Raw genomic sequence first — 20,406 nt, 5'->3', positions numbered from 1 at the left:
TGACTTTGTACACGCCGCAGCGAAGCTCTCTTCATATCGGTCTATAGCGACGACGAGTTTCGAGATGAGTTTTCGCCCCCGTCATTACAGCGCTACTGCAGCTACTTTGTTTTCCGGGGCCGGACGAGTTGGAAGAGTCGAAATATGCAATATGCGTGGCTGCTTGTCGCCTCGAGAGTTTGGAATTAAATGCGCGCGATCTGCTCGGGAGGAATTACTCGCGGATATGAATGACTCGATGCTTTTTCCCCTCGTTTGCTAATCGACCTTTTGTCTCGCGGCTTCTCGGGAATCTCATTGTGCTCGCAGCGGAGTAAACGTCCCTCGTCAGGAGGAAATCGCAGCGCGTGATCTGCGATAAAGATTGACGAAGCCGTTGAACAATCTGGGCCAAGTGCCGGCGGTTAAGACAGACGCGGTAATTTGAAAATTTTATCGAGCAGTGTTTACCCAGCCGATGTCCGACCATTCCCTGCTTACTCTACTTGAGTCGAGCGACGCACGAGGAAAGTCAACGTTGACTCAGCGAGCGCGCGTAAAAGAGTATAATAAACGCGGTAAACGGGCGGGAGTATATGCGGAGGAAAATCCTCCCGACAAATATTCACGATTGCGAACGACAGAGAAAGAAGAAGAAGAAGACAGTTAAATGGCTCTATCTAGCCGGAGACACTCGCTCGTGATTTCTCCGGCGGCGGCGACGAAGCGAGAGTACACTAGAGACGCATCTGTTCAATCAAGGCGAGAGAGCGCGCGTGTATAATCGATACGAGATGGGCTATTTTGTTTCTCGTCTCTGCTGTCTCCGCCCTCGCGCGCGCGAGATAACCCAGATCGAAAGGACAATGTAGCTCTAGCTAGCTGTATATACGTACTCTATATCTATACACACGACACATCCATGTACATCGCGATGCGTCGTATACGCTCGGCTATTGCCGTTCTATTTTTATTATCGTGCGCTGGGCGACCGAAATAGAAAGTTTCGGAAGCCCGCCCGTGGATCCTACGAAGTTCCCTTCCGGGAAAATAAAAGAGCTTTTCGTTCGAAAATCTCGGATTTAATTCCGCACGCGGAACACAAAGGGCGCGTCTCTCTCTCGTTAGACGCTATCCGCGCATTAAGGGCAGTCGCGGAAGAGAGAGAGAGAGAGACTGTTTTAATTGCGGAAAAGCCTCCGTCGCCGCGCGACTATTAATCTCTATTGTACGACAGCCGCGAGCTTGCGCTTTTTCGCGCGGCGGTGAGTTATGTAGTCCTATTTTCCTGCGATGCTCCGATGAGAGTTTTTTTCGAATGTCAGAAGGATTTCGCGTTGCCACCTCGAGGATATCATAGGTCAGCATTCTCGTGATCGAATATTCGGTGTATTAGGTGGTTTATCGCTTACCTGATCGACACGAGAATCATGGCGAATATGAGGTACTTGCCGAGGAGCGGCACCACCAACGAAGTCGGCGGTATTATCTCGACGACCAGCAGGAAGAACACGTGGAGACTGATGAGAATCGAAATGGAAAGCGTCACCTGGAAAGAAGAGAAATTCGCAGTTAAATTTTCTATGCATTTTACGCTGTGTAACGAGCTTTTTTTACTGTCGTGGCTCGAGTACACGGTATACATCGAAACCTAGCCCATCCAATTCAACGTAGTAGCAATTCACTCGCGTATAAGAAACAGTAAAAAACAGCGAGTCGCCTGCAGAGCAGAGTCGGTGTATATAAAACGCGGGTAAGGAGACCGCGTGAAAGGAAGAACAAAAGGAAAAAAAGGAAGAACGAAACGTCTGCGGGTTTATCGTCCGGTCGCGTGCGCTAATACTCGACGGTAATTAGGCGAACGCTTTAGTCCTCCTCGGCAAACGCAATAAGGGACAGACACGGAGAGAAATAGCCAACTCTGCCTGAGAGACGACGACTAGGTCGTCCTCGTCGTCGTCGAGCTCATCCTCTGTACTCTCTTTCTGCTGTGTGTGTTTGCGCGCGGAGGAAAAGTTTAACGACGTCGGGCCATTAAACAGGAACAGTCCGCAACGCGCGCGACGACGAATAAAGCGACTTTAAAGCCGGAAACCTACTCCACGCTCTATATGTTCTCCCTTCTCGTTCATCGTCGTTTTTACTTTGCGGCTTTTTCCATACATACGAGTGGAAACTTTGCTTCCCGATGCCGCAACCGTTTCGCTCGATTAAAATCGTAAGTCGTTGCGAACAGTTTACGCGCCGTAAAGCCCCGGCACATCAGTGGCGTCATACCAGTTTCGAATAGTATATAATGCGAAATGTCCAATCGAAGCATGGATCGATAGATGCTCCTATATCCGCTGATTATCATTGTACACGCTGCGGTGCAGTATTCAGGAGCAATCAGTCTAGCGATCAAAGCGACGTTTTCGCACCGAGGGACCGATTGCCACTGCGGCGAACCGCGACGTCTCGAGACGCGACGCGGCGAAGCTGACCCCGCCAATTAATACGGGCCTACGCATCCGACCGGTGCACGCGTGCAGTGTATACAGTATTACGAGGCCGCGGCGAGATCGATGCGGAATCCGCGGAAATTAATGTCTCGGCTCTAGATTAGAGAGCGGCCGGGAATTCGTATATTAATTCGGCGGTTTGCCGCATCGCGCGTAGCTCCGTATGCAATTTACAGCTGCACGCCTGCGTGGGAATTCGGGAGGAATAGAGAAGAGAAAGATGAAAGAGTACACGTTTGAAAAAGTCGAGCGAAATAAGCCGGCATTAGTCGATTGTTTCAACCTTGCACTCAAATCTCCGCGGCAACTATACCGCCGCGCGCACTTCTAAAGCTCTCCACTTTTCGACTCTGAAAAACGAAGTAGATACGCTGCAAGAGTCGCGCGTGCACGAGCCGGAAAGCGGAAGAGACATAGGGGGAAGGGAGGGAGAAATCCAAGAGAGAGAGCATTTCTATTTAAAAAGAACTGGAAAGCAGTGTGTCAGCATTCACGAGAGTCTGGCGTCTGGCACTACCCCTTTGCAGGCGTTCTCCTCTCTCTCTCTCTCTCTCTCTCTCTCTCTCTCTCTCTCTCTCTCTCTCTCTCTCTCTCTCTCTCTCGCAAGTAGTACATACGTGTATGTGTGTGTATAATACGTCACACACACACGTGGGTGCGGTGAGATAAGAAAGGCGAGAACTGACGGCTGTCGCGCGCGAATTCCTCCGCGGGATATTGCTTATCGATTGGCTGCATCCAGTGATTGACGGCTGCCTGTTTGCTGTCGCTGCTCGCTTCTGCGCAAGACGAGTCAACGATCGCGTCGACTGCAGTATATGCCTCTGTGTGCAGGATTTTAACGCGGGATGGGCCGCTTTCTCTCTTGCGGTCGCTCCGTTTTCACGTTGCCTCCTATCGAGCTTCCAAATGTTTAGTCTTTATTTTCGCGAGACTGTATATAACCGAGTTACTGTCCAAGCGACGAAAGGAATTTTTCATAAACGAGAGCCAGCGCTTTTTTCATGCAACGCCGACCCTTATTTTTTGCACATCGAAGCTGGCTTCGGAGGAAAAAAAGGTCTCTCTGGCACCAGACACAAAGAGCGCAGCCGCGGGGGACGCGCTGAACGCGCGAATCATTCGGGAGAGGGCTGTGTGTGTGTGTGTAACGCAAATTCACCATTTTCGCTTAAACTGCCGGCGCTCGCTCTTCTGTCGGCTTTTGCTCTTTCGCCGCTTTTCCCCGGGATATCACCCGTCGATGTATTTATTTATTTCCGACCCGCTTCTCCCGCTAGCTGTTTTAATGAAAAAAATTCATCGCGCATTCCTGAAGGCTCTTGAAGATAAAATGAAAGACCTCGCACGAGACGATCCCGCGGCCGCGAAATTAAAGAGCACGCGGCGGCGCTAAACGTTGATTAATTCCGGCTATATCTCGAGCAAGAAGCGCCGGCAGCCTCCTCCTCGGGCGAGAGAGAGAGAGAGAGAGAGGGGGGGGGATGAGAGAGAGAGAGAGAGAGCATAACGGGATTAATCGCGCGCTGGCGCCCGCGCTGCAGCAGCTTTTTGCACTCGACTCTAATTAACGATCGGCCGTTAAGTCGTTGGCCCGCCGCCGCGAGAAACGCTTTTACTGCTGACGCCGGGACGAGGATTGGCCTATCGTCCTTCTATCTCCTCGTCTGTACGAGAGAGACTGCGGCGCACGTGTGTGCAGCGCGGCTAGCTCGAGACCAGGGGATTTTCCGGATTCTCCGAGCCGATCGGACACTCTATACTGCTTTTTAGAGCGTGAATCGACGAGATTAAGGAGCTTCTCGAGCGCGATAGGGCTGCGGGATTCGAGGGCAGACTGTCGTCGTGCGGTCGGCTTGTTTAGCCTGATTTTTATAGCGACTGTGAGCAAAAGACTAATATTCGCCATCAGGTAAGCTACCCGAATTTCCGTCGAAGTCAGTCCGCGGCGGGGCAGGCGATAAATGGATTAACCGCACGGCCCCTCTGTATAGAAGGAGAAATCGCTTTTCGGCTTTCGGTCCGTATTATCCGAGAGCCGACCGCAGCGGCTCGTTGAAAAATTCAGCGACTCGGTCCCTGTACTCCCGCATTTCGAAGCTCTAACGCGAAGAGCGCTTAATTCGAGCGGTGCACTCGGCGGGTACGTAGATATTCATAAATTTTTATTTCCGCGTAATACAATTCCTCGCGCTTTGTTTCTCGCTGCCTCTCCTATATCGAATTTTCTTTCGGCCGTAATACTCCCTCTCTATACCGCTGCTATGCATGCGCGGGAATAATACGATTCAATCTCCCCTGCGAGGGGACGACGACGGCGAATTGAAAGTAGTCTGGTAAATTTTTATGAACTCACCTTCTCTCCGCTATCGCTGGGAAGATAGAAGGTAAGCACCGTGAGGAACGATATCCCCATGCATGGAATGATGATGTTGACCGTGTAGAAAAGTGTTTTCCGGCGCATCGTTATGTTGAACGTGATGTCCAGATAAGGCTCGTCGCAACAAGTGTAAAACTTCTCGTTCCTGCGGACAAGCACCAGACTGGTTAAATATTTATACGATAAAATAGAAGACGCAATCCCGACTATGTGCGCGCGTGTATAAATTGAAGCTATATAAGACAGGTAACGGACAGAAACGAGTCAGACGCGGGGATATGTAAATGAAAATCCAAAAGTGTCGAGAGCTCGAATGCGCGCCGCAGTTCCGAAGGAACATTCCGATCGAGAGGCAAAGAATTCCAAAGCCGCGGCGCGGTAATTTATTTGAATTCGATATGCTATTGGCAGGCTGGAAAATAAACTATTGTCGCGGCCGACCTTTTTATTTTCAAGGATATCGCCTTTCTCCCGTTATACACGAATAAATATCCGACGCAGTGAAGTGCGCGCGACGTTCTATCGGTGCAGTTTTAAATTGTTTTTGAAGAAAAAACTCACCTCACCGCGGGAACCTCCAGTATGTCCCACTCGACGGACATGTAGAACTCGGATAGATCGACGCCGACGTCGACGACGTTGCTGCCGGTTTTCTCGTCCATGTGTCTCAGATCCACCTGCGAGACAGCCAACCAGACAGAAAGGACGCTTTAGTCACCGCTGAACCTTCACGAGTCTTTGCTATACATGTGCGTGTACAGTATAGATACAGTGTGTCTGTGTGCAGTGTGTATGTGTGATTGTAGTCATTTTACAGGTGTTTATCATCTGAACAAATGCAATAAGCCGCTCGAGCGCGCGCATCGGGAGAACAGTTCTTCTTGTCTTTGACCCGAGGCGCATCGAACGGCTGCGGCATCACACGCGTCAATCGCCAAAGCTGTGTATATACAGATATACCTACGATAATGTCTCTTCGCAAATATTTTCCAACATCTCTGGCCGTCTCTGCCTCGCTCCTTCTCGTGTATAAAGATCAAAAGTTGACGTTACCTAAAGTCATTGGAGCAGCACCGCGATATCGCACGGACGAAGCGGGAGAGAGACAGTCAGTTTTACGAGCGCTATTGGGCAAACTTTCGAATCAGTCATCGATCACGCGGGCTATTCTACCACGTGCTACGTCGCTCGTTCCCGGGAAGCTTCGCCTTGTGCATCTATACGTATACGTATGCATTAGGGAAAATAATTGACTCTAATGGTCCCATTCGCTCGGCGTTAAGAGCTGGCTAACGTCACGCCTTCCGACTCGTCGCTCTCGGCAGCTGCGCGAATTATCGAGAAACTGTCTTTTAACTTTGCCGCATCGCGCGCCAGGCCCCGATTAGACTGCAGACGAGACGTTCGTCTAAGTGAGATTTTTCATCATTTATTAAATTAGCCGCGCCGACAAGGTCTGCTTCCAGAGATCGACCTATCGCACCTCCGAGCATGTGCGATTGTAAGGATTCTTCGCTGAAAGCGGAGCGAAAGTTTTTCCCTCTCATTTTTTTTCGCGCCACATATGTGTGCCGATTAAACGAACTCGATATAGAGTCGCACCGGAATGGAACTCGATACACCGGAAAATTCAATATACATATACCGGGAAAAACTTTCACGCGTTATTTAACACTGCAGCGCGTATAGCTTGCGTCGATCTCGCCTCCAACTCGAAATCGCTACAACAGCCCTTTTTCGGAGGTGCGATGCGTGCTGTGCTAAAAGGTCTATATATGTATATTGGCGCCTGTAACTCGAGCGCTTGTATATAGATATATACATATGCCCAGCGCAAAAAAAAACAAACAGAAACTGCAGGCTCGTACACGCACACGCGCACACACATATAAGTACAGATAGATAAAACAAGGTGTGTATACAGGTGTATGGATGGACGGAGAAGTAGAAGAGAAAGAGACAGAGAGTGTATATAGCGGGGGATGGGGAAGGAGAGAGAAGAGAGAGAGGTGGACAGAAAGAGAGAGAGAGATAATGAAAATCCACTCGCAGTCCCCACAGACAGCCTCCTACAGAATATATAACTCTGGAATATATATATATATATATATATATATATATATATATATATATAAACATTGCGACACTAAAAAACATATATGTATAATATCGATATAGCATGGCCATAGCATCAGGTGCACTCTGCTGATGTTGATTGAGAGCGGTCGAGAGGGGCAGGGGGGAGGGAGAAAGAGGTCGTATAATTATACTCCTTTTGATCGTTGAAAGAATGAACAAATAAAAAACACAGAGAGGTGAAGAGTCATGTCGTATTATATGAGAGCTGAACGAAAAATAAAATACATGTATGAGGTATATAGGAGATCGAAGACAGCTACAGTTGACCTGCACAGACGTCGCGCGTCCGCCGCATGTAGTGTGATATCATAATCTATGCAACAGCCGGGTTTAGTATAATAATCCGCAGCACACAGCTCGCCGCTCTGTTTACATTGCCATAGACTTACACCCCTCATATTTGCATCATCACGTGCGAGAAACATCGTTGTATGTTTTTCTATTGTTCGGCCATCGCGCGCTCCCTTTTTTCTCTTATTTTTTTATCACAACACAAAAAATCGCTCTCGAGGATTCTCAACGCGCGCGCGCGTGCGGTCGTTGCTCGATGCGTGTTGAACTCAAGCTTGTTTTTCTCTGTTATGACCGACACTTCGCCAGTAGCTGCAACGCTGTGTATGCACGATCGCGCGCGTGACGCGACTATGGCTGTTTTTTTTTTTTTTTTTTTTTTTTGCCGCGTGCTAACTGTCGGCTATTTTTGTTCGGGGATTATTTAGTCGTCTCTTCTTTTTTTAGTCATGTGCATCGTTTGCAGTTATATGAACGGTAGGTATATCGTGGCTGTGGTGTCAGTTTTCTCTTTGTATGGAGGAATATTCTCGCAGTAGCATTTCTTTTAAATATTTTCTCAAAGAGTATGGATGAAGAAGATCGTCGGCTATACCAAAAATTCCATTACGGCGAAACTCGGGAGCAAAGTTTGGGGGTGTACGTGTGGAGGGAAGAGAGGAGATTCCCGCGCAGTTTCTCGGCATCCGAGGAAGCCAGCCATCTTGAACTAATTAAAACCGACGATCCGCTCTTGTTCGCGTTCTTTAGCTCCGACATTTAAAAAGAAAAACGAGCGCGCAAAGTTCATCGTCCCTCGGCCGGGCGGGAAGGGCCGATCGATTCGGGCCAGATATACCAACACACACACACACACACACACACACACACACACACACACATGTCCAGCTATGCACATCAGTTGGCGCCTCAGACTCGATTGAAAAAAATTCTGATCATTTAACCGACGTTTACGATCGCGATGATCCCCTTCGCTGTTATATACATCAGCAGTGGAAACTCATAAATTCCGCAATTGCCATCCCATTTCCCGTATCGCACTCTTTGTCCGCGCTCTGCTCTCTTCTCTATTTTCTTTTGAAAGGAAAAGTTGCGGCGCTGTATGTGCGCGGGAGGAGAAAAAACGGTGTAAGACGGTGACGGATGGTTTCTTATTTTGCGCTTCTGTCGTCTGCTCGGGAGAAAAAGCGCCGGACTTGCTGCGCGAAATTAGTTCGCTCGGTCACGTAATATAACTTGCTCGTACGCGTGCTGAGGAAAAGCCATTGCTTTTTCTTCCATACACCGCTTGAATCGAGTGTTGGCGCTAGACGATAGCTATGCTCACACTCAAAGATATAATTGGAAATAAGTCAGTTAGAGAATGAGCAGCCCAAGCAGACCTAACGATAAGGGAGTTTTGGCAGAGGTGGCATGCCCCGCTGTAATTATAGCAGTGTACGCGCAAATTTTGACGAGAGAAATAGGAAAGTGCCTGGGCGCCACCTATCTTAGCCAGTAAGAGACTCATAGAGCGAGTCAGAAAGTTCAAGCGACGGGGGAAGGGCCAGTCCAAAGCTGTTTTGTTTCGCGGCTACTACGACTGCTGATTAGAATTTAAATAAGCGCTTGATTAAATATTTCGTGACATACAATACAACAATTCAAGATCTCTACAAATACTTTCATCGAATAATCAGATCGAATATTTGTAATTTCTGCTATCCCAAAAATTTGTGCAATATTGATTGAAATGTCTTCGCATTGCAAGTCCCTACACACAAGGAAAAAGAATTGAAACCTCGGTAATACACAGATAGAGGAACATCATCAAAGAGTGTTCTCTGCAGTCAACAGGTCCCGTGTAAGCAGACCGATTCCGGCGCAGCAAGTAATTCCGCCGTTTTTCCTCAGATTCAATGCGCGCGATATAGTCTATATACATACATACACACAGAGCCGAGAGTGATTTACGAGAGCTCCGGAGACCATAGTGAATAGGCCGATAGTCGGGTGTGCGCCGAGATAAATCATTAGATCGGAAATTCGCGCGCGGCCGCTCGGCCCGCAGAAAATTGTTATACTCGGCTCTCTGTCTCTCTCCTCCTGGCGGCGAGCTTTGGGGGCTTTATTTTTCCCGATACAACGGAGAGCTTTCTCGCTGGGCGGGCAAGTGAAAATCGATGGAATCACGCGCGCTCGCTGCGATTACAGAACCGGGAGTTGAAATTTCCATTAGAATAACAAGCGCTACGACGACGACGACGAGGAAGCGACCGCTAACAGCAAAAACATTTTCATCAGCGACGGTGAGGCTGGCGGCGCGCTCTGTAAATCGATCTCATAATCAAAATTTAGCGAAGCAAACGAGCTTTGGAATCACGCGGAGTGTATACAGCGCATCGCGCGCCGAGTAAGCCGGAGTAACGAGGTTTTCGTAAATAACTTAGCGTCGATTTCACAGAGCCCCGGCTAATCTGCCCTGCTGCGGATTATATGCGGCGAAAGCGCTCCGAGTGCACGGCCGAAAGAGGATGAAGAGGGGGGGGGGGCGAAGACGCGCGCATGCGAAATTCGCAGAGCTGGGTTATAACGAAGTGGGATTTCCGTGTTTCTTTTGTTTTTTTTTAACCATCTCCGCAAACCAAACCGGAGCTTTCGAAATCGTCCAGAGCGAACAGTGGCACACAGCGCGAAATACCGAACGACGCGTATATCGGTTATCGCGCGCCTGTGAAAATAAGATACGGAGGAAAAATCGCGCGGCGGCGCACCGCATAAATTGTTTCTATCCCGAAGGCAGTCGTTTTCCCAATCGATGATTGCGCGCGTATATTCGCTTATACGTACATACAGGACGTGTGTGTGTGTGTGTGTGGGTCGTGCTGCATCTTCGATCAGTGAAAACGATGTGGCCGAAAAGCAATCGACTATGCAATCAACCGCTAGCGCGCGCGGGCGACACAAAGAAGGGACGAGAGCTGCAAAGGAGAAAAAGGGAGCGTATATCCATCTATATATATACAGAGAAGCGTGGGCGGGAAGTGATTTTTTGTCATTAACCGGTCTCGCGTCAGAGCCGGACGCGGAGACCGCGTGTGATGGATGTGGCGCAGGGCAGAAGAATGTGCAGTTGGGTGATCGATCGAATAGAATATTTCTGTCAACGTTTTGGCGTCACACACGCGCATCGGGCAACTAGCGCGCGATTTATGCGATTCACCGCAGGCAGGCGGATTTTTGCTCTTTTAAAAGAGCTTGGACAAGCCGTCAAGCCGCGAATGATTTACCGCGAGCGACGCTACTCGACGACTCGCGCAGCTCATGCCGCGGATGACGCATTTACCGATCTATTTAGGGCGAAACTGACCGGTTCTATAAAGCCGGGATAAATGGGTATTTTTTTCGAAGCGAATTGCAGAGTCCAAGTATGACGTTTATAAATAAAAAGAGCCCGCGCTGGTGCTTTCATTCGATATGCATATTCAAATTGACTATACACTCGGCGCAGTTGCGTTCCTTTTTCATCCGTCTACCGCTGTTATTTGCTTTCCAGGAGTGTTGCGAACAACATGAATACTGCAACGGCGCGGCAATCAAGGATCGAAATTGAAAACCTCTGCTCGAGCTTTTCACCCAAGGTACTCTCTCCCGCTTGCCTTGGCAAAAAAGGAAGCAAACTATCGCATCTTACTCCGCACTGCTGACCTTTGCCGATTGTCAATCGCTCGCGGTGTAACAAATCACTATCCGCAGCTCGCTCGAGGGGCTAGATAAAGGCCTTTGCTCCTTGTAGTGCCGCGCTGCAGGAGGATCCGTCCACAAAGGGACCTGCCGAAGACACAGCCGAGCGGAGAGGCCGAGCCGGGGACGGAAGAGTTTGAATAATGGAGCTACTTCGGGAAATAAAGTTGTTGAGCCCTGTGTATGCCGAGGGAAAATACAGTCAAAGAGAAGAGACCGGGCCGAGACAGAGAGAGAGAGAGAGAGAGAGAGAGAGAGAGAGAGAGAGAGAGAGAGAGAGAGAGAGAGAGAGAGAGAGAGGATTTGGTAACCGGGGAGAAGACACAAAGGCGCAGCAGTTGAATACAAAGAGAAGCTCTGAAGAAAAACAGAGACGCCGAGGGGGACAAAGAGTGTGTATGCAGAGAGTTGGACATTGATAGGAAGGTTTACTCCCGGGATTATTGTGCAAGATGCTAACGAACGATACCGATTGCTTCCTTTCGTCGCGTGCCTGACTGGATCCAGATCCTTACTACTTGTGCAATGCCTCCACGCGAGGATTCACCGCGCTGAATATGCGAATCGGAACCAGCGTGGAAAAGTCGCAAGGAGGAGATATCCAAGACGAATCGGGCTAATGAATTCCAGGCTCCGAAATAGCTACGGCAGATCGGACGATTATCGAGCGACCCACTTTCTCCCTCTCTCTCTCTCTCTCTCTCTCTCTCTCTCGCTCTCTGCGCTATGCTCTGCTGCAGTTGCAGCAGCGGCGGACCAACGGAAGCGAGAGATAGGACAGGTTATGCACGCGAGAGCGACGAAAATTCGGAAAGGATGTCGCCGCGCTATACTTGGGAGAATCGCGCATACCGCATGTGCTGGACTACTGCGGCGCGTCAATCATGCCTCGAGCTTATCGAGGCGAACAGGTGTGTGTACACGGACGTAGGCGAGATTGCGATACGCCGCGGATAAGACACGCTGCAGCATAAAACGCCGCTACGAGGAACGACATGCTCACGCGTGCGTGTATACGTGGAATTTCAAAGATGCCAGAGCTGCGGGGAGAAAAATCCACGCGAGCTTCGGCAAAAAGTCCTGTCTTACGTATTCCGCAGGCAGACTCGTAACATTTCACAATGCGCTTATGGCGCGCCGGCCGATAAGCGCCGTACGCGCGAGAAAAACAGCAGAGAGAGAGAGAGAGAGAGAGAGAGAGAGAGAGAGAGAGAGAGAGAGAGAGAGAGAGAGCGAGAGAGATCTAGCAGCTGCTGCTCCGAGAGGCGCTATCTTGTTATTATACGCCGGCTACGTGCATAACCCGCCGAGCGTGTATTATGCAAGTCGAGGCTGTTTATTCAAATCCGAAAGAAAACAGGGTGTAATCGACGCCGAAACTTACACGCGCGAGAAACACGAGCGTGATGGGCTCTCAGAGCCCTTTTCCGGCCTAAATCAACAGCAGCGGCTGTGCGAAAACGGGATACACGGTATTAAGGGAGGGAATAAGAGGAGCTGTAAAAGTGGGCGAGTGCTTGGCACGCCGTAAATGGAATTCCCGAAATAGTTGCGAGAGTCGCGACTGACGTCTACCTACTCTTCCCGGGACTCGATGACGGTTTTACGGCTGTCTCTGCGACGCTCGTTTCCTATATCTCGCGCGCTATCAACCTGCAGCGGCTCCTCTCGTTCTGTGTACGCGGAATTTGCAAAGTTATTTCGGTTCTCGAGTTTTTCGAGCAGGAGACTTTGATGACGAGCTGCTGCTGGTTTTTCCTTGCGTTCGCCGCAGCGATGAAAGTTTTGGGATGTATTTTTTTAGAATTTTGCTCGAAGGGCCGCTTGTAGTATTATGAAATGCCTTTCCCGAGCCTCGCGTAATTATATGAGCCTCTTGTTTTTACGAGAGTTACATGTACGCGAGGCACGAAGCCCGGTGAACGTATTTCTGCGCGGCATAGCGTTTTACGACTGCTGCACGGCTGCATGAGATTTTTGGCGAATATGTGAAAGGCAAACATCGATTTTCTTGCGGCTGCCTTGAACGTTGAAATTTTAAAATTCATCCCTTTCTTGCGCCAAGTTGCTTTTGAATACTCGCTAGAATTATGTGCAGTGTGTGTGTGGAGGAATTCGTTTTTAATTATATTTAACGTAGTAAATCAGCCGCCGTGCGAATATCACTTTGGACGCAGTCGCGCCGTGTACGGAATTTCATTAGAGCTTGCTTCTTGTACGAGTGTAATATTTCATAACAATTTATTGCTCCGCGGAAAATCTAAGGCTTTATTATAATTTGCCAGCCGCGTGCATTATTCGATATTTATGGATCCTTAATTATTCCTGCTCGCAACGCTTGGAATTCGAATTCCGCAGTAAAAAGTTATAAACTTCAAAGCTCGACGCTCTAACAACATTTGAACATCGCAAAACGAAGGACTCCCTGCAGTAGGTATAATCCCATAATCTAATCGTAATCTCTTTTGCAATTTCGCCGGGCAGATCGCTGCAGGCTTCATTTGCATTTACCAACCGGCCATTCGCATCACTTGCCCTATCCGCTATTCAGAGTGACACGTCGTTCCGTTTTGATTGATGCCGCGTTAATAATACCCCACGCGGGCGCAATACAACTTATTTCGACTAGATCCCACATACATTCATTCGTCAATACAAGCCAGTGCGCGCAGCGAGTAAAACAAGCTCTCGTGCAGATAGCGTGTCCCCTGTGCCGCGCGCGAGAGCAGCGACGATTATTTACTGGTTGTGCAAATTTAATGCCAGACACCCGCAACGCCATGTGATCCTCTATGCATAAATGTTGATTTAACCCTAGCCAATGCCGTAGACCTGTCGCCCACGAACCGACAGTTAATTTCGCCCGTGAGTTTAACGTCACCCGCTCTCTCTCCCTCTCTCTCTCTCTCTCTCTCTCTCTCTCTCTCTCTCTCCCCCCCTTTTCCGGTAGATTGTGGATGACTTCCTTCACGGCGCTGACTACGAGCTCTGTAACTGATGAGGTCGAATTTTTCTCTTTGTATTAGAGCCGGAGTGTCGTTTTCGAGGATAAAAATGACTGCAATTTTTTAGAAGCCAACTTTGCCGGACGCCCGAACGATCGTAAAGTCTGCGTGCACGCATATTTTTTAAGCGCGCTGAGTTTTGCTACAATAAGGATGTTTACGATGTAAAGCGTTAAACGCATGTTTTATACGAATTTTCGAGTATGAAGATATCGACGCTACTACGCCGCTTTTTATGGACGCGAAAGTAAGTTTCGCGAGTGTTCTGCCTGACGTTTAATTTTTAAGAGATATTGTAAAAAATTGTAAATTACGTCGGCGCATAGCTTCTGCAAAAGAATTAACCGTATCAGTCTCATAATCTTGCCAAAGTATAACGTGAAACGCACCTCTTAAGAATCCTCTCTCGAGCTTTTATTAAAATTAAACGACGATCCCAATTATGTTTTAAGTGAAAATGCTTTGCAATTACAGAGAAACCGAGGAAAAACTGACCACTATTTTTAGTAGGAATATAAATGTTTGGAGAAATTTTAATTTCAACAGATAAACAGATTACGGCGCAGCTTATTGGAAAGCTATTCTGAAAATGTGCAGTACATTAATCGGTTCGAGTGCAGTGACTCTTGTTATTATTGATATCCGGATTATAAGTAGGATTATACGCGCGAATTCGCAGCATTAATGCACTTTCGTAGTATTTATGTTAATGTAAACTGAACGAATTGAACATATCTCGATGTACATGGCTTCAATTATACTGATGGGAATAAGAAAATAATTCACGATTACCATAATCAGCTGCTATACCGTCGAAATGACTCTTTCGGAACACGGAAAACAATAACAATTAATAAAGATTCAAATGATGCAAAAGTAATCAACATTTCTGAGGGAGAAATTCCTTGACAGAAAGAATGTGCTGTACAGATGTGTTTGATAGCAAACACGTATAACACGAAGGCATTAATGCTAATTAGTTTGCCTAGACACCCAAAGGAGATTATGAAATCACTTCAGCGCACGTGTGTAGAGCATTAAATTTGCAAATTACAAGCCGCATCTCCTACCCTTTTGCTTCTTTCGCGAAAAAAATCTTCAAGTGCGTTTTTTAAGTAGGGGTCATCAACCTAAAACGACAGCAATTTAACTGCGAAATTTGATTCCAAGCGAAGCTGTCCTCTGCGTCGATCTGATTTAACCGATGCTTCCAATTGATTAACGATAGCGAAGCAAATTGCCTCTATAGCGCGATATATTTTTCGAGAGGGATTCCACTCGACCTCTGAAGTATAGCAATTTTACTCTATCGAGTTTCGCGTGTATGGCGGAGTGCACTTGTTAAAAACATGCAGATAACTATATGTAGGATATGGCTTTTACGCGCCATTCATTAATTCGAAAAGGAGGCTTTTAATTCAGGCGACGATTACACGTATTATAATATATTATGTTTACTCTCGTGCATCAAACGAGATCACTATTTATACGGCGCCTATACGGATAATCATTTATGCAGTCATATAATACACTTGTTAAATTTTAACGATCAACGGCATGCATTAACAATTCAACCCCAATACGCTCTCGATATAAGCATACAAAGCTGCGGCTGCTGCTGCAGAAACATTGTTATCAACGTATTCTCGCATACGTGCGCGATTAAGTCAAAACGTGAGGTACCGATGCGGCGTAAAACTTAACGGTGTACTTTTAGTATTTATAGAGCACTATTGCGCGCGATAAGGGCGTCGCTTTACGCTCGATTCTCGGCGCCCAACGTTAATATTTTTATGGATCGCAAACACGGGACAAAAGTGCCGACATCCCGCGCGTCGAGGGCAGCGAGAAAAACTGTCCGCGGCAACGAACCGGAATAAGCCGCGCTGCTGCAGACTCGTGCGCGCATACACGTGTCGACTCCATAACAGCGAGTTGGTGAGGAATATGTATAACGGATAATCCGAAGAAAGCGCTGCGCCAAGTTTTTGGTAATCCACGCAGGGGCTGTGAAGCGGATATCCCCCTGGCGCGCCTTATACTCCAGAGGCGGCTGGCGACGGCGATGAAATTCTAATTACTTCGAGCCTCCAGAGCTCTCTCTCTCACACACTCTCTCTCTCTCTCTCTTTCTCCGGCCGCCGCGATAAGAGCTCGGGCCAATTTCCGCCGAAATTTTCGTCGGTGGCGCGCGATAAAGCGGCGGCAGCCCTCTTCTTATTCCGCTTTCCTCTATAACGACCGAGCTCTACGTTTTTCGAGAGCAGAGCTTTAACGATGTTTTTATAGGACGTCGCGCGAGACTCGTGAGCATCAGCTTTCGCTATCTATCCACACACTTCGGCGCTCATTGGGATTTCTTATTACGAGGAGGAGAGAGGGCTGGTCGTTTTACGATCCTGACCCTCTCCCTCTGCGTCGCAGGCATATACCTGCGGGTTTTCAGGGTCGAGGTTGTAAAGGAGAGCAGAGGGCGTAAAAGTTAAACATGACTCTCCGGAGATTTAATGCTTTTACGCATCGGGGACTATACGATCATTGCCGCGGGCGCGCATACTCTCTGTTAAACGAAATGTGGAGTGATAAAAATTTGCTTCTCGTCTTTGTTCGCGCGGAGATTTCCCCGGCCGGCTCGAATGCGCGCGAGTGCGATAAGTGCGCGCGCGCGCGAGAGAGAGAGAGAGAGAGAGAGAGAGAGAGAGAGAGAGAGAGAGAGAGAGAGAGAGAGAGAGAGAGATAGAGAGTAACCTTTTGCTCCTTAGGAGTTGAAATATGGCCAATCTTTTCCGTAGGTAGTTGCGCGCCTTTAAACTTCTTTAAAGTGAATGAGTGGCCCGGATTTCATGGCGGGAGCTTAAAAGCATTGTTTTTCTCCTTTTGCGCCAGTGCCAAGAGCTGATTTTCAAGGATTCTCTTCTCCCGTCGGCGTGTTTTTATCCGCTTCGCGAGAGGGGCGAAATTGGAAAGCCTTGACAAAGAAGCGACCTCACGATTCTCGCCACGATGTGTGACCAATTCCAGGGAAGAGTCGAGCTGCGACTCGATTTTGTCATAGCGTTCGAAGATACGCGATTTCGAATCACGGTTGTATACGTATCGCACAGATCCGCACAAAGCCGCCGGCTCTTGAGTGCGAGTTGAACAAGCGCGAGCAAACGATCACGCGGTCTCTCGGCCGCATAGTAATACGCTGCTTTGATGGGCATAGGTACACACTTGAAAATTCCCGCACGCGACTATTGTGCTATTTCGGATACGGCACCTTTGGAATCGCGGAAACCTTGAGAAGCCCATCCGTAATCTTGTCGCGGTAGGGGGATGGTATTTATGACTTTCAGTGCGGAGGTTCGCGGCGCGCGGAAATGACGTCTTCATCAGAGTGTGGCCGCGAAAGCATTTAAAGCTCACGCTATTATTCCATAGTAATACAAGGTTATGCGCGGCGGCGGCGGCGGCATCGGGGTCAAAGAGCGAAAGACGCGAAGGGCGCGCAACCGGAGACGCATTGCTCGAGTTAATTAAACGCTCGATCAACCATGTGCGCAAGCCTGCTACATGCGTCGCACGTGCGCGTCGTTAATTAAAGCGGGGCGAGAGAGAGAGAGAGAGAGAGAGAGAGAGAGAGAGAGGGGGAGAGACGAGCTGCGACGCCGCGACGGCGGGGCATTTTTGCGCGGGAGACCGAGAAAACTTTGATTAAAATTAAAGGCAGCGAGTGTGCCTAATGAGATCTGGAGCGAGCGCGTGAACCGACTGCGGGATGATTTCAAGAGCCGCGTGTGCGTTGGATTATATTTATATGGAGGGTAACGAGCGCGAGGCGGGAATTTTTGCTGAATTCGGATAGCTGTGATTTCGGGCTTTCGGTCAGCTTTCGATCAAAGGCTTTTTTTACAAGACCGCAGTTATTTTTGGCTCGGATCGCCATGCTTTTAAGCAATTAAAAGTTTGATTACTTTTTGAAGTGATCATTAGCCCAACGACGTTCTGCAACTACCCGGCTGAACAATCTTTAACGACGAGTGCGCGGATCATAATTAACATCAAACAAGAGCATCCCGCAGCTCCCGTGTTATATAAAGTAGTTAACAGCGTTGCTCCCTTTACGTCAGTTGCAGTTTGAAGCTGCAGCGCAGAGAATAAAACTTGCGGACCAGCGCGCGGCCTTGTGCTGTCAGTGTCAGTAGCGCGCATACGAAATTTCACCACTTTTATTTACCAAGAAATGGAGAGAGAGAGAACAAAAAATTGTGCGCGGAGAGAAATAAAATCAATTCGTATCCCGTTCGGTCTGTCGGCATTATAATCGAAAACGTTACGCCGCACTAATTCCAGTTCGCGGTTGGCACGTACGGAATTTCGTGTCCGAGCGGAATTCACGCGCGCTGTCCGCGCCTATACTATATACATGCAGCTGAGGCAGACGAACGTCCGAGCTGAAACCGCAGTGTTCCATTAAAGTAGTATTTCGGCCGGGACTTGGTTATTTCGATTGTGCGCTTCGTGAAAATATACATATTTTTTGTTGTTGAAATCCTATGATTCAAAAAAAGGCAGGGCGATAGTCTTGTTTGATTGAATTTTTTGTCTTATAGGATGATGTACAGCAGGCCTGCACGTCGTATTACGATACATAAATCCAACGCGCGGTTCTGTGATCTACTTTGAATTATCTTATCGGAAAGATCTTGCTCTGTTGCGGAGTTTGAAATTAAATGCTCTCTTGGTCTTTCTATATGTATTGTAATCTGACGTACGAATAACATCGGCCTTTTTCTTGTACATCGGTGATGATTCCCAGGATCCCACGAATGAAGCTGAATTTCATCTGACAACTATGTTCTTTTAGTTTTAGCAGATGGTGAATCATGGAGTTTGCATTTTCGTGTATGAGTGGCTGTGTGAGAGTTCAAAATACATTCTAGAAAAATCTTCATACTTTTTAAGTTTTAAATTTTCTCTTTTAGCTTTATTTGTTTATTTAGTCTTTGGTCAAGGATATGGTACACGAATTTGTTTCAAGATTTATTGTAAAATATTGCAGGATTATCGTTTACATTGATGCGAAAGGTTTGACAATGCAACAAAATAAATTCAACTTATTACCGGTACCTGCAACGTGCATTTACTTCATCCTATTATTGCAATATATTCGAATGTTACGATTAAATTCCTTGAATATTTGATCGAGATGGACGATACAAGTTTTGTACAAGTGCACGATATCCTTTATATTTTTAGAGCTTGGTTTTTATTAATTTCTTTTATTTTAATAACAAAATTTACTAATACAGAAACGTAATTCATTGCTTTCTCATCGATGCTAAATTTCTAGACATCAAGAGAAAAATTACCAATAAATTATAAACCACGAGCATGCCTCGTCATATATATATATATATATGTGTGTATTAAAGAAAACGAATACATGAGATTCTTTTTATGAACGTTCTCAGTTAGCTAATAATAAACAAATCATATCTTTGCATGATCAAGGCAAATGGACTATGCTATGTATAATATACCTACACAGATACAAATTTCTCAAGCAGCTGCAGGTGTAAAACTATCCAATATACGTCGTTAAGCGATAAGCAGCATTATGTTATGACATTGTTTTTCAATAAATTCTATGCAATCGTTTGCTAATTTTTATCGCATCCTTGCACCGAAAAAAATGCCAAGTTATATCCAGCTCTAATCACATATCGTTTCAACAGATCCTCATTGAAATTCGGCGAAATCATATAACAATCTAGTTCATCTCTACGATAAAACAGCAAAAATCAAAAGAAAAACTCTGTATATCGTTCTTTAAAATATGCGCAATTAAAAACGTAGCAGCAATTAATCTACAGTTTCTGTTTTCATTATTACTAAACGGCCAAATCGAACGACAAAAAGTAAAATTTAACACTTGCTTTTTATATATAAGAATGTATGTATGTAAGAGTCAAGCATCAGTTTCAATAAATGTTTAAAGACTCGTGAAACAAAAGTGAAAACAAGAAAATAATGATCAATTAGAAACATGGGCTCGTATTCGTTGTATTTATATACGAGTCGATAAATAAAATCACGATGCACCTACTGGCGAGAGGCAATTAAAAACGATCTCGAACGCGTTCGTGAAATCGTTAATTGGCGCGAGGGTCTATTATAATATTCTTCCCTCGTCTAACCGACTCCTTGCAGCATTAGTATACGACTTTTCACTATTAATATTCAGCCTGTTACGATAAAAATATCATATATATATAGACGATCATATATTAGAAGTAGAACAGACAACGATGCACGAACGATGAACGTCAATGTATAAATTAATAAAAATAATAGTAACACTGTCATTACAAAATTTAAACAGGAATGCATGAATATATATATA

At 46.9% G+C, this 20,406-nt stretch overlaps 1 protein-coding gene across 4 annotated transcripts in view; it reads right to left on the bottom strand.

Annotated features, from left to right (window-relative positions):
* The window catches only part of nAChRa4 (nicotinic acetylcholine receptor alpha 4 subunit), a 95,745-nt gene that overhangs the window by 15,331 nt on the left and 60,008 nt on the right, over nt 1–20,406 (bottom strand). For all 4 annotated transcript variants that reach the window (XM_031931566.2, XM_031931568.2, XM_031931567.2 and 1 more), the window contains 3 exons: nt 5,422–5,537; nt 4,837–5,005; nt 1,392–1,528 (listed from right to left, as the gene is read on the bottom strand). In XM_031931566.2, the coding sequence (XP_031787426.1) occupies nt 1,392–1,528; nt 4,837–5,005; nt 5,422–5,537 (422 nt within the window). The remainder of the gene's footprint in view (nt 1–1,391; nt 1,529–4,836; nt 5,006–5,421; nt 5,538–20,406) is intronic.

The sequence above is a fragment of the Nasonia vitripennis genome, chromosome 5 (genome assembly GCF_009193385.2).
Source record: "Nasonia vitripennis strain AsymCx chromosome 5, Nvit_psr_1.1, whole genome shotgun sequence".
Classification (NCBI taxonomy): Eukaryota; Metazoa; Arthropoda; class Insecta; order Hymenoptera; family Pteromalidae; genus Nasonia; species Nasonia vitripennis.
The sequence above is the reverse complement of the archived record's forward strand: the minus strand, read 5'-3'. Positions and strand labels throughout refer to the sequence as shown.